At 38.1% G+C, this 13,059-nt stretch overlaps 1 protein-coding gene across 6 annotated transcripts in view; it reads left to right on the top strand.

Moving 5' to 3' along the window:
* Nucleotides 1–1,266: 1,266 nt before the first annotated feature.
* The window catches only part of LOC127416310 (WD repeat-containing protein 20-like), a 143,030-nt gene continuing 131,237 nt past the window's right edge, over nt 1,267–13,059 (top strand). For 3 of the 6 annotated variants that reach the window (XM_051655595.1, XM_051655594.1, XM_051655591.1), the window contains exons 1-2: nt 1,267–2,153; nt 3,029–3,117. In XM_051655595.1, coding sequence (XP_051511555.1) covers nt 1,905–2,153; nt 3,029–3,103 — 324 coding nt within the window. In that variant the 5' untranslated portion in view covers nt 1,267–1,904 and the 3' untranslated portion in view covers nt 3,104–3,117. Of the gene's footprint in view, nt 2,154–3,028; nt 3,118–3,202; nt 3,937–4,904; nt 5,088–6,185; nt 7,521–7,790; nt 8,813–13,059 lie in introns of those variants that run through there. The other 3 variants (XM_051655589.1, XM_051655590.1, XM_051655593.1) reach the window with 3 other exon arrangements.

The raw sequence follows: 13,059 nt of genomic DNA on the forward strand, positions 1-13,059 counted from the left end.
CACGCCCTGGATTCGAACTCGCGACTCCAGGTGTGGTAGTCAGTGTCTTTACTCACTGAGCTACCCAGTGAGCTACCCCTGCTTTTTCCTGTAAGGCAGGACTTCATTTTCTACATCTGTTGGCCATCCCAATTTCTCCCTTTCATTTTAAAGGTGCACTCAGTAATTTTTCGCATATGAAAAAGTTTTACTCCTAAAGAAATTAATTGCTATTTTTGACATGAGTAAAAAGTTACCGAGATCACCTTTAATAACTGTGGTCTGTCTCGGGCTAAATAGTCTCAGAAAATATCAAAGCAAGTGTAATTTGTTTTAAGGATAGCACAAAACGATATATATACTGGGGTTGGGCCGGGGACCCCCAGGGGGCCGTAAGGGGGCTTTACAATAAAGCTTAAATGGTTGCAACAACATGAATATAATGCTCATGTTCAATCTGACGTCATGAATATTAATTTCTATTATATATTAATTAGGCTACCCAGCAAACATGCCCGTGCGGGCCCACCATGGGCAAGTGTGGGTTTACTGTGGGACAGCGTGGGCAGGGCAAACCCACACTAATCCCACGTGGGCCCTATGTGGTTAGCCCACATGGGGCCCACAGCAGTTTTGACCTTTGGTCCCCCATGAGGGTTTTCTGTGGGAAACCCCCTGTGTCAACAACACAGGACAGTTAAAACTTTATTTTTAGATTATAGATGCTCTAGGGCAGTGGTTTCCAAACTTTTTTCCTTGAAGCACCCCCCACTTAAATGTAAGAAAATCCAAGAAAAAAAATAAGAATAACTGCTTTTACGTTTCTCTGCCATCTGTATTTATTTCGACTTTAAGTGACTGACAAGACATTATACAGATTATTCCGTACGTTTACTCTCTTCAAAATGTTATAAATATAGCATGAATATTAATCGGTGTTACAATAAAGCTTAAAATGTTGCAACAACATGAATATAAATGCATCACTTTGAGTCTAACATGACTGTTTTTCGCGGTTCAATCTGGCGTCATGAATATTAATTGCTATTGGATATTAATTACTATACAATATGTTTCAGTTTACGTCATGAATATTAATTAATTTATGTGACGTTTAGTTTTTAAAACATCCATATGCATTGAACTTCCTGCCTTCGGAGGAAAAGTAAAACACGAAGACAAATGTGATGCATTATCTTTTCTTCGATTAAAATATGTGACTGAAACTCAAAATTTGGCATATAAAACTCACACTTTGGACTCGAAAAATAAACATTGTGCCTTTGAATGTATTTATTTCGACTTCAAGCGACCGACAAGACATTATACAGATTATTCTGTACATTTTACTCCCTTCAAATTGTTATAAATATAGCATGAATATTAATCGGTGTTACAATAAAGCTTAAAACGTTACAACAACATGAATATAATGCATCACTTTGTCAAAGGTGACTTTTTTCGCGGTTCAATCTGGCGTCATGAATATTAATTGCTATTGGATATTAATTACTATCCAATATGTTTCAGTTTACGTCATGAATATTAATTAATTTATGTGACGTTCAGTTTTTAAAGCGGTCATATGCTTAATTCGACTTTAAGTGACCAACAATTCATTTTAAAGCTTGATTATTTATTTTCTTTCTATTCCTTTATTAAAATGTAATAAATATGTAACAGATGAACCAGGAGAGTATTTTTTTTTACCATCCAAACATTTGTACAATTATCATCCAAAGATTATGCTGTGAGTGAAAAACTTACTCTTAACAAGAAGAGAGATAAAATGCTTTATTGATCGATAAAAGTAAAGTATAATCGCAGAAAGCTTCGAGATAATGTCCCCTGCGTGAACGCGCCTCGCAGTCCCGTGGAGTAGGTTGGTGCGCGCGCGCGGAACGGAATGAATACTAAACTCGAAGATGGCGGCGGAGGGAGGAGGGAAGGAGACAAACGAAATTAAAACTCAATTCACTACAAGGGAGGGCGTCTATAAACTCCTGCCGAACTCCGAATACAGCCGGCCCAACCGGGTGTCGTTCAACTCGCAGGGCTCGAACCCGGTGAAAGTCTCCTTCGTGAACGTGAACGACCAGTCCGGGAACGGCGAGAGAATCTGTTTCAATGTGGGCCGGGAGCTTTACTTTTACATTTATAAAGGCGTGAGGAAGGTAACGACATGACAACTGCCGGAACTGTTTGATCAGTTTTAACTGAGTTTACATAAATAAAGATGTCACGTGCATGCGCAATAATCAGTGTGCATTGAGCAGGCAGTGGCTTTGAACTGTCAGTCACCTTTAAAGGGGCGTTAAACCCTGCACTTTGTGTATATAATGTTTACAACTCAAGTTGCATGTAAATGCAATCCAAATACAGTGTGCATTCATTTCTTTTGGTCAGATCGAGGGTTATGCATGGTGTTTGGGGTGGGTAACCTGTTGCATTACGTTGTAACTTTGTAAATACTATATACAGCTGAGTTTATACGTAAACACAATCATATGCATGAAGTTTGGGGTGGGTAACCTGTTGCATTGTGTTGTGTTGAAAGGGTTTACAACCATTTCTAAGTTAACGCATCACTGAATTGGGTAGCTGTAGGTATTTGGGTGTTGTTTGGGGTGGGTAACCTGTTGCATTATTATGCAAAGACTGTTAAGGGTTAGGTTTTTTATATATTTTGTATAACACAATTTGCATGTTCCAAATATTCTATTAGTGTGTATTCAGTGCTTTTAGGCAGAACTAGGGTTATAAAGTATATTTAATAATGTCCAGACTGTGATATCCAGGTTATGCTTTGACTAGAAGTAATTTAGGGCAGAATTTAATACTGGCTCATGTTTGTGAATATGTATATGAACTGTACATTATCTGAATTTTAATTGTAAAGGCAAAGCTGAAAGTTAGTGCAAAGATAATTTAGATGTCGGAAAGCAATGAGTGGAATTCTACTGCACTGAATTACATGCTATGTATCATGCTAAACAGTTTACATTAGTGTTTACATATGAGCTACAAATATTTAAAATTTGTTTTTCAGGGTCTGGGTATCTCAGCGAGTATTGACACTGACTATCACCCCTGGAGTCACGAGTTCGAATCCAGGGCGTGCTGAGTGACTCCAGCCAGGTCTCCTAAGCAACCAAATTGGCCTGGTTGCTAGGGAGGGTAGAGTCACATGGGGTAACCTCCTCGTGGTCGTGATTAGTGGTTCTCACTCTCAATGGGGCGTGTGGTAAATTGTGCGTGGATCGTGGAGAGTAGCATGAGCCTCCACATGCTGTGAGTCTCCATGGTGTCATGCACAACGAGTCACGTGATAAGATGCGCGGATTGACGCTCTCAGAAGCGGAGGCAACTGAGACTTGTCCTCCGCCACCCGGATTGAGGTGAGTAACCGCGCCACCACGAGGACCTACTAAGTAGTGGGAATTGGGCATTCCAAATTGGGAGAAAAGGGGATAAAATTAATAAATTAATAAATAAATAATAATAATAAAAAAATGTTTGTTTGTCACACCACGTGACTATTTAAGTGAACTGCTAAAAAATTAAAAAATTGTGACCATTTACAACACCTAAAATAGCCTATAAATATATATTAAGAATGTGCAAAAGTAATCGACTAATCGAGTACTCATTCAGCACCAACTAATCGACTATTAAAAATACTACTCGAATATCGCAAATTGATTTTCCTTTGTGCATTTGCCTGCCGTAGGCAATGCCGAATTATACTGTGCTTTCCCTCTGAATCTTTCGACAAGTCTCACAGATCCAACTGACTCATTAATGCACTGAGAAATGTTAATGCATTATTAAAACATTATGCAATTATAAAATGTAATGAGAACTGAATTAATGCATATTGTTCATTTCATTTCTTCCAAAAGAAACGCAGAGTTTATTGAATATTCATTTGTGAATAAAACAAAATATAATTTTCAGGTAGGCATTATACCTAATTTCTAACTTACATTTTAATTTATGATTAATCGATTAATCGTTTTGTGTTGGTTAGAGTACTCGACTGAAAAATTGCTAAACAATGCCCATCCCTTATAATGTAATATAGATATTTATTTTACGGTGAAAACAATGTTTTCTTGTTATTAAGGTTATTATATGAAGGTAAAATAGTGCCTAAAAGATTTGCATGTGTAGAGTAAAATTTGTAAAAGCATAAATAAAGTTACAAGCGTTATAGGAAGATTTGCATGCGCAGAGTAAGTTACCAATCAGGTCAGAGGAAACTGCTCAAAGGAAACCTCATTTGATTGGTTGTTAGAAGCAGGTAGACCCGCCTTCCCCCTTGCGCTTGCAAAACAAAAGGGAAGGCAGAACAGTGTATATCGGATTATCTCTGGAAAATATTTTCACCACAAACACCAGTCATTTACACTTTTGCAATAGTTTATTTTATACATACAGACTGATTCTATGCGGTCAATCCGTTTTGCTGTTCATGAAACCCTTTCTTTGCTTGCATATCACTGATGGCAGGTTTGCAATATTTTTGACCAAGTTAAGGTGTAAAAACAGTGCCAAAACTATAAGTGCGAAAAAATGGAAGTCACACACAGATCAAATTTACTTTATATTAATACGAAGTTACAGATTCACGAGTTACACTTATGCAAAGCATTAAAGTACTGCTAATCTTTTTTTCTTACAAAACGTTCTGTGCGCATGCAGTTTATTTTTATGCTTGCAAATTGATTTAGTCTTTTACTAATCTTTCTGTAGACATGCAAATCTTTTAGGCACTATTTTACCTTCATATATATATATATATATATATATATATATAAAATTGTTTTATTTTTATTTTTTTCAATTACTCTCTTATGTGTTAATTTTAAGGATCATGTAAATATATGGTGTCGTTTAATTGCTGCTTGTTTTTATTTGCTCAGGCTGCTGATTTGAGTAAACCCATAGACAAGAGGATTTATAAGGGCACACTGCCCACCTGTCATGACTCGAACCCCCTCACAGCCACTGCAGAGAGTGTCTCGCTGTTGGTGGGCTTTTCTGCAGGGCAGGTGCAACTCATTGACCCCATTAAAAAGGAAACGAGCAAACTCTTTAATGAAGACGTGAGTTCTTGTATTTTCTTTTTTTCCATTTGCATGAAAGATCAAGGAAGTTTGCACAACACAGATTTAACGTTCAGTGACCACCTGGACTAGCAACTGAGAAATACATACCTGAAAACATTTTAATTATGTGATTTAAGGGTAAACAGATTATGATGGTTGATAAATTTTACACTCTTGAAGGGTGAATCCTACAAAACCTGTCAAAAATGTAATATTTCATGTCATATTTCGTACCGAAATCAAAAGAAAGCATTTAAAAAAGTAAAGTAAAAAAAGTTTTTTAAAGACGATTACATTTTTTTTTCTAACTTATCATTACTTTAAAAAAAAAAAAAAAAATATATATATATATATATATTTTTTTTTAATTGTAAGGTTTTTTGTACCCTCTTCAATGTGAGCTGATTTAAATAAAAAATATTACAGTATGCATTACAGTCATGAGAATATGGGGAGTGAAAATGTGCTAAATTGTCATGAAAATAATAGCCACAATGCAAAAATCTTCATTTCCTTTAAATAAAAAAAATATATATTTTTAGTGCTGTTAATTAAACATGTTAATTATATGCAATTAATTATATGGAAATATAATGTGTAAAAAAATGAACACATTTAATCATGACCCCGGACTGTAATAAGCAATGTTCTTATTACATTATATAAGGAATTCAGTTTTGAAGCACCACCTGTTTTCAGCAGGGGGCAGTAAGTGAAACTCCAACTGTATAGACAACAAACCACACTCATGCTTGCTTGACACCAGTGACAGCACAAAATGAAAACCTGTTCTTGCATTCAAACAAAGGCTGGACATTAAAGGCTGCACTTTAATTATTTGAATTATATTTATATATACATTATATTTATAATTATTGAAATATAATTGCTTTTTTGCAAATATTTATGTAAATAATTGTGATTAATTCTGTTAATTTACCAGCATGTCATGTAATTAAAAAAAAATAAAAAATTATTTTGATTTTGGGCCAAAATATGACCTGGGCATGTTTTCATGAAATTCACCCATTACTATTTTGTAACTCTTTTGTTAGCATTATTTCTGTCTCTTCTTGTTTTTTCGGGCTCTAACAGAGACTCATCGACAAAACCCCGGTGACATGTTTAAAGTGGGTCCCCGGCTCAGAGAATCTGTTTTTGGTGGCTCACGGTAGTGGTAGCATGTACCTGTACAACGTCGACCACGCCTGTGGAACCACTGCACCTCATTACCAGCTCCTAAAGCAAGGCGAAAACTATGCTGTGCATACCAGCAAGAGCAAAACAGTTCGCAATCCTCTTCTCCGCTGGACGGTTGGTGAGGGCATGGTCAACGAGTTCGCCTTCTCCCCTGATGGCAAGTTTCTGGCTTGTGCCGGTCAGGACGGATTCCTCCGAGTGTTTTGTTTTGATTCCGCAGAACTCCACGGCACCATGAAGAGCTACTTCGGCGGACTTCTATGCTTGTGCTGGAGCCCCGACGGCCGTTATGTTGTAACCGGCGGGGAAGACGACCTGGTGACGGTGTGGTCCTTTTCGGACTGTAGGGTTATTGCGCGTGGACACGGGCACAGGTCTTGGGTAAGCGTCGTGGCGTTTGATCACTGCATTACTAGCGTACAGGACTGCGAAGTGCCAACGGAGTTCAGCGGAAGTGACGAAGAATTCCAGGAACTAGTTCAATTCAACGGAAGTCGGGAGCGGGCGAATAGCGCCCAGTCTAGACTGTCCAAGCGGAACTCTACGGACGGGCGAGGTGTCAGTGTGACATATCGGTTTGGATCTGTCGGTCAAGACACCCAGTTATGCTTGTGGGACCTCACCGAAGACGTTCTGTTTCCTCATCTTCCGTTGTCTAGGACTAGAACTCACACAAATGTCATGAACGCAACTACTTCTTCCACCCCAAGTGGAGATACCGTGACTCTCGGTACTAACGGTAACAATAGCGTAAGCAGTAGTGGCAGTTGCGCCCCCTCGAACTCATTATCACCCCCTTTACCCCGTTCAAACAGTTTGCCACACTGTTCACCAGCAGGGGGCAGTAGCCCCAACAAGCCCACCAGCATCATGGACGGCGCTTTGATAGCCACAGGTGTTAGCAAATTCGCAACGCTGGCTGTTCACGAAGCGTGCAAGGAACGGCATGCTGAAAAGGACCACAAACGCAATCACAGCATGAGCTACATCAGTAACAAGAGCAGTGACAAGCTTAACCAGTTGACTGGGACGCGCGTGACCAAAACAGACGTTGCTAAGACACTAGGGACTGCCCAGTGTCCGTGCATGGAGGAAGTGCCGTTACTAGAGCCACTAGTGTGTAAGAAAATCGCCCACGAGCGACTGACTGTTTTGATCTTCCTGGAGGACTGTCTGGTTACAGCCTGTCAGGAGGGCTTCATTTGCACATGGACAAGACCTGGAAAAGTGGTGAGCATCCAGCGACTGCTAGGTTAAGTGTAGTTACGCTGTATTATTAGTATGCATCAGCCTGTTTGTACGTACTCTCAAAATTTAAAGAACAGCATAGGGAAGACAGAAATATTGATAAATATTGTGGGGAGTGGAAATTGCAAGCTATCGCAATCTATTCAGGAACTGGCTGAATGTGTGTTAATTCTTGCAATCCTGTATAAATACAATTAGAAATACTCATGTGTCTAAATGCATCACTAATCTGTCGTTTTAATCTTTTTTTAGGGTCTGTTGCCGTCCCAAAACTCAGCTAACTCTCCGGCTAACTCTCAGAGCGGGACGGTTGTATAGCTGCTGTGATTTGTGCTGTGCACACAGAACCGGGCCTGAGCTGAGAAGAACTGACACAGATCTACAGACACATTAAATCAACACTGTCACGTGTGTGTTGTCATGTTTGCTTTGAGGGATGTATTTACTGTGCACAGGGGAAAAAGGGTGAATCTCATGAAAACCTGTCAGGAACATGCCCAGGTCGTATTTCACCCCCAAATCAAAAATAAATAAGTTATATTTTGCATAAAGAAAATTAAGCCTGTGTTAGGACAGTTAAGATTTAATGTGCTGTAATATTAATTTATTGGAAATCAAGTTAAAATGAAAAAATCTTAATAGTCCTAAATATAAGTTTGATTTTGCAGTGAAATATGATCCAGACATGTTCTTGAGAGTTTTTGCGAGATTCACCCATAAAGAATGTGGAGTTGAGCTGATGTTCTGTGTTGTGTTCAGGATTTTCAATAATAGTTCCTCTAATTAGCATCAGTTCCTCTTTGTTCTTTTAAAACTACCATAGTTCACAGTCCAATCCTTCCACTTATAATTCTAGTTTGTCACGACGTCCAGATTTCCTCGCTTGAATTCTGAGCTCAGAACAAACAGAGTCAGATGTATTTTGCACTGATTGTCTTGTGTCTTTCCTTCATAAATGCATTGGAACAAAAACACGTTCAAAGCCATTGATGTGTCTCAGTGATGGCGTGTCGCTTCCCTCGTCAGTGCTGGATGTTGCAATCGTACTTTTAGAGTGAAAGGAAGAAAATCGATTGCATTAAATAATTATTACAAAAAATGGCTTTACAATTTTGAGTTAAACAAGGACTCCCAGGAAATGCTGTAAAGGAGAACCAAAAATCTTTTGAACATTTATTTTAATATTGTTTCAGATGAAACGGGTTATTGTACAATGTGTCAATATTGTAAATTAAAGATTTATAATGGATTGAAATGATAACACAAAATAGTAAACAGTTGTATTTCTAATACAGAGGAATTTATATATATATATTTTTTTGTCTCATTTCACTTTTCTGTTTATTTATCAGATGGATATTTACATGCAATATGTTCTGTATATTTTGTTTGGTCATGAACTTTTTTTTTTACTATTATATTGTATGGTAACTTTACAATACTCTTTTATAATAGGGGAGATTTTATGTACCTATTTAATGGTACATTTAATTAATTACGTATTTAATGATTTATTTAAATATTCATTTAATGATTACATTTTTTGTAATTTGGCCCGCGATATTTTAGGCATTAACATGAGTTAAAGGAATATTCCGGGTTCAGTACAAGTTCAGCTCAATCGACAGCATTTGTGTCATAATGTTGATTGCCACAAATTAATTTCGACTCGTCCCTCCTTTTCTTTAAATCTGTGTTCCAGTGAGACACTTACAATGGAAGTCAATGGGGTCAATTTTTTGGAGGATTAAAAGGCAGAAATGTGACGCTTATAATTTTATTAAAAAAAAAATTACATTAATTCTTCTGTTAAAATGTGTGTATTATTTGAGCTGTAAAGTCGTTTAAATCATACAGTTGTTATAGGGTTTACGGTGTTACATCGTCATGGCAACAAAGTTGTGAAATTATCTATATCTTTCCACAGACGTAGTTAGTAAGTGTATGACAGTAAAATCATGTTAACACACGTTGTTTATGTCTTGTGTCTATACTTTTGAAACAGTGAGTATTTTAATGTTTACAGATTATTGACCCCATTGACTTCCATTGTAAGTGTCCCACTGGAACACAGATTTTTGATTATTTATTTATTTTATTTTTTTGGCATGTCCAATTCCCAATGCGCTCTAAGTCCTCGTGGTGGCGTAGTGAATTGCCTCAATCCGGGTGGCGGAGGACGAATCTCGTTGCTGCCACGTCCGAGACGGTCAATCCGCACATCTTATCACGTGGCTTGTTGAGCAAGTTACCGCGGAGACGTAGCGCGTGTGGAGGCTTCACGCTATTCTCCACGGCATCCACGCACAACTCACCACACGCCCCACCGAGAGCGAGAACCACATTATAGCGACCACGAGGAGGTTACCCCATGTGACTCTACCCTCCCTAGCAACCGGGCCAATTTGGTTGCTTAGGAGACCTGGCTGGAGTCACTCAGCACGCCCTGGATTCGAACTCGAGACTCCAGGGGTGGTAGTCAGCGTCTTTACTGAGCTACCCAGGCCCTGATTTTTGATTATTTTTAAATAAAGGAGGGACAAGTCGAAATAAATTTTTGTGTTAATCAGCATTATGCCACAAATGCTGTCAAATGAGCTTAACTTGCATTGAACCCAGAATATTCCTTTAATGCATTAGGTGTCACAAACTAACAATGAACAACAATTTTACAGCATTCATTGGTTATAAATATCGCTCATTGTTAGTTCATAATGTCATAGTGTTTTATATCATGTTGCATTTAAGATATTCTGTAATTCTGATTTAAAAGTCAAATGTAATTCTGTGGGATTTTTTTCTTTTATTTTAAAATCTGCCATGTGAAAATTTCAAGTCTTGATCACTTATAAAAGTAACAGCACACCTCTCCTCAACAAGCAACATGGTTTAACGTATCGTTCACGTCTGAAGCACAAAGTATTGCTCAAATCTCTAAACCCAAGTATGAACAAGTTTGCATAATTAGATCTCGTCCGCCTGTCACTTGCATTTTAATTTATTACTTAATATATGGCCTTTGGCCTTTAGTTATTATATCAAATAGTATATTCCAACAGTAAATGTGCATGTCAGCATCTCAGCGTAACAAATGCATGGTGGCACAAGAGTTATTAGTCTTGTTATAAATCTTAAAGGTCACCACGCTCAAGCAAATAATGTCAAATAAACATTTGTAATTGGAAAAATTGCAGTGCCGTGTATATTTAATGTATTAAATGCCACATTTAGCTGATACCACTCAATGACCCAAATGAACATGTTATTGCTCAGAGCTCTTTTATCTCAAGAGACTTAATGAAACAAGTCAATTGTTGTCATCCAGTAAGCTATAAAATGAAGTGTATGGCATAGCTCAGATCATGTGGTCTTGGGAGAATTTGATGTGAATTTGAGATATCTGACCATCGACTGCAGACTTTGATAACTTGAGCAAATATGAGCACCATCTGAGACATTGTTGAGATCATTTCTGAAACTAGAGGAGACACGAGAGATTTCCTCACGAGAAAAATTGCAGATTTCATCCAAAGTCTCAGTTTAATCTCATTGCTGTATGCATGGCGAAAATCATGCAAAGCATGATCCTTATTGTAATGATTTTCTGTGCAGCTGTATTGATCTGCATTGTGTTTACAGTATTCACATTGCTAACACAAGCATTTAATGATTAATGAGGCGTTTCAAGAAGTGTTTTTTTGCTACAAATATCATCCCTATTACTATTGCTCATAGTTGGATGAGAGATTTGACCAATCCCCTAACCCCAATTAAGTATAAATCACTTAGACTTGAGATTTTTACATTGTGGACGATAAAACAGGCTAAAAAAATCTCATAGAATTACACTGAAGGAGGGACTCGAGCCATATAGAGAGAGCAGAATATCATAGAGATTTGAGGGTGCACGACCGTCTCTTGGGACAAGGGAAAACAAATAAGATTAAAGGCACAAGAGTCAAAGCCAATGCCATTGAGCTGATCACTTTGAATAAATGGCTCAATACACCACAACTAACAATGTGAAAATAGCACTGAAGACCTCTGTACATGTACATGCTGAAAAAAACTGATTGTGTGGTGCAGGAAATATAGCAGAAATGATAAGTAGTTTGTACACTGAATAAGTTAGTTTAAGTGCAAACTTGAAAATATTAAGTAAATTCTACATGTGTTTTTAATTCAAACATAACTAGCAAATACAACTCCAATTCCGAAAAAGTTGGGACAGTATGAAAAATACTAATAAAACCAAAAAAGGAGTGATTTGTAAATTATATGGGATATAATTATATGATGACGCATTATATGATGTTTTTTCTTGTGAATTTCATTGTTTTTTGAAAATATACAGTAATTTCAAATCAGATGATTGCAATACGCTCCAGTAATGTTGAGACGGGCAATTTAAGACTAATAACAATTTTATGAGTTAAAATAATAAGGCGATGCTAAACAGGTGAGGCAATCGTGTCATAGTATATAAGGAGCCTCCAAAAACAGCCTATTCCTTCAAGAGCCAGGATCATTCGAGACTTGTCAATTTACCAACAAATGCTTCAGCAAATAATCCAGCACTATGAGAACAATGTTCCCCAAAGACAAACTGGAAGGATTTGGGGCATTTCACCCTCTACAGTGCACAATATAGTTAAAAGATTCAAGGAATCTGGTCAAATCTCGGTGCGTAAAGGGTAAGACGAAAACCGCTTCTGAATGCGTGTGATCTCTGATCCCTCAGATGTCACTGTCTTAACATCATTCATCTGTAATGGATATCATGAACATGGGCTTGGGGTTACTTTAGTAAACCTTTGTTAGTCAACACCACTCGCCGCTGCATCCACATATGCAAATTAAGACTTTACTATGTAAAGGAGAAGCCATACATCAACACTGTCCAGAAGCGCTGTTGACTTCTCTGGGCTCGGTCTCATCTGAGATGGAAAGTAGAACAGTGGAACTGTGTGTTTTGGTCCGATGAGTCCACATTTCAAATAGTTTTTGGAAAACACAGTCATTGTGTTCTACAGGCCAAAGAGGGAAAGGACCATCCAAGCTGTTATCAGCATCAGGTCCAAAAGCCAGTGTCTGTATGGGCCAGGGGTGTGTCAGTGCCCATGGCATGGGCAACTCGCACATCTGTGAGGGCACCATTAGTGCAGACAGATATGTACAAATTTTGGAGCAACATATACTGCCATCCAGCAGTGCCTTTTCCAGGGACGTCCCTGCATTTTCAGCAGGACAACTTCAAACCACATACGGCCTGGATTTCTAGTGCATGGCTGTGTAAGCAGAGAGTGCGGGTGCTAGATTGGCATGCCTGCAGTCCTGAACATCTCCAGTTGAAAATGTGTGGCGCATTATGAATCACACCATACAGCAACGAAGACCCCGTACAATTGAGCAGCTGAGGACCTGCATACTAGATGAATGGGGGAAAATTCCACTTTTAAAACTTAAACGTGTGTCTTCAGTGCCTAAATGCTTAATAAGTGTTATTAGAAGAAATGGTGAT

This window comes from Myxocyprinus asiaticus, chromosome 25 (assembly GCF_019703515.2).
Source record: "Myxocyprinus asiaticus isolate MX2 ecotype Aquarium Trade chromosome 25, UBuf_Myxa_2, whole genome shotgun sequence".
In the NCBI taxonomy this organism is placed as follows: domain Eukaryota; kingdom Metazoa; phylum Chordata; class Actinopteri; order Cypriniformes; family Catostomidae; genus Myxocyprinus; species Myxocyprinus asiaticus.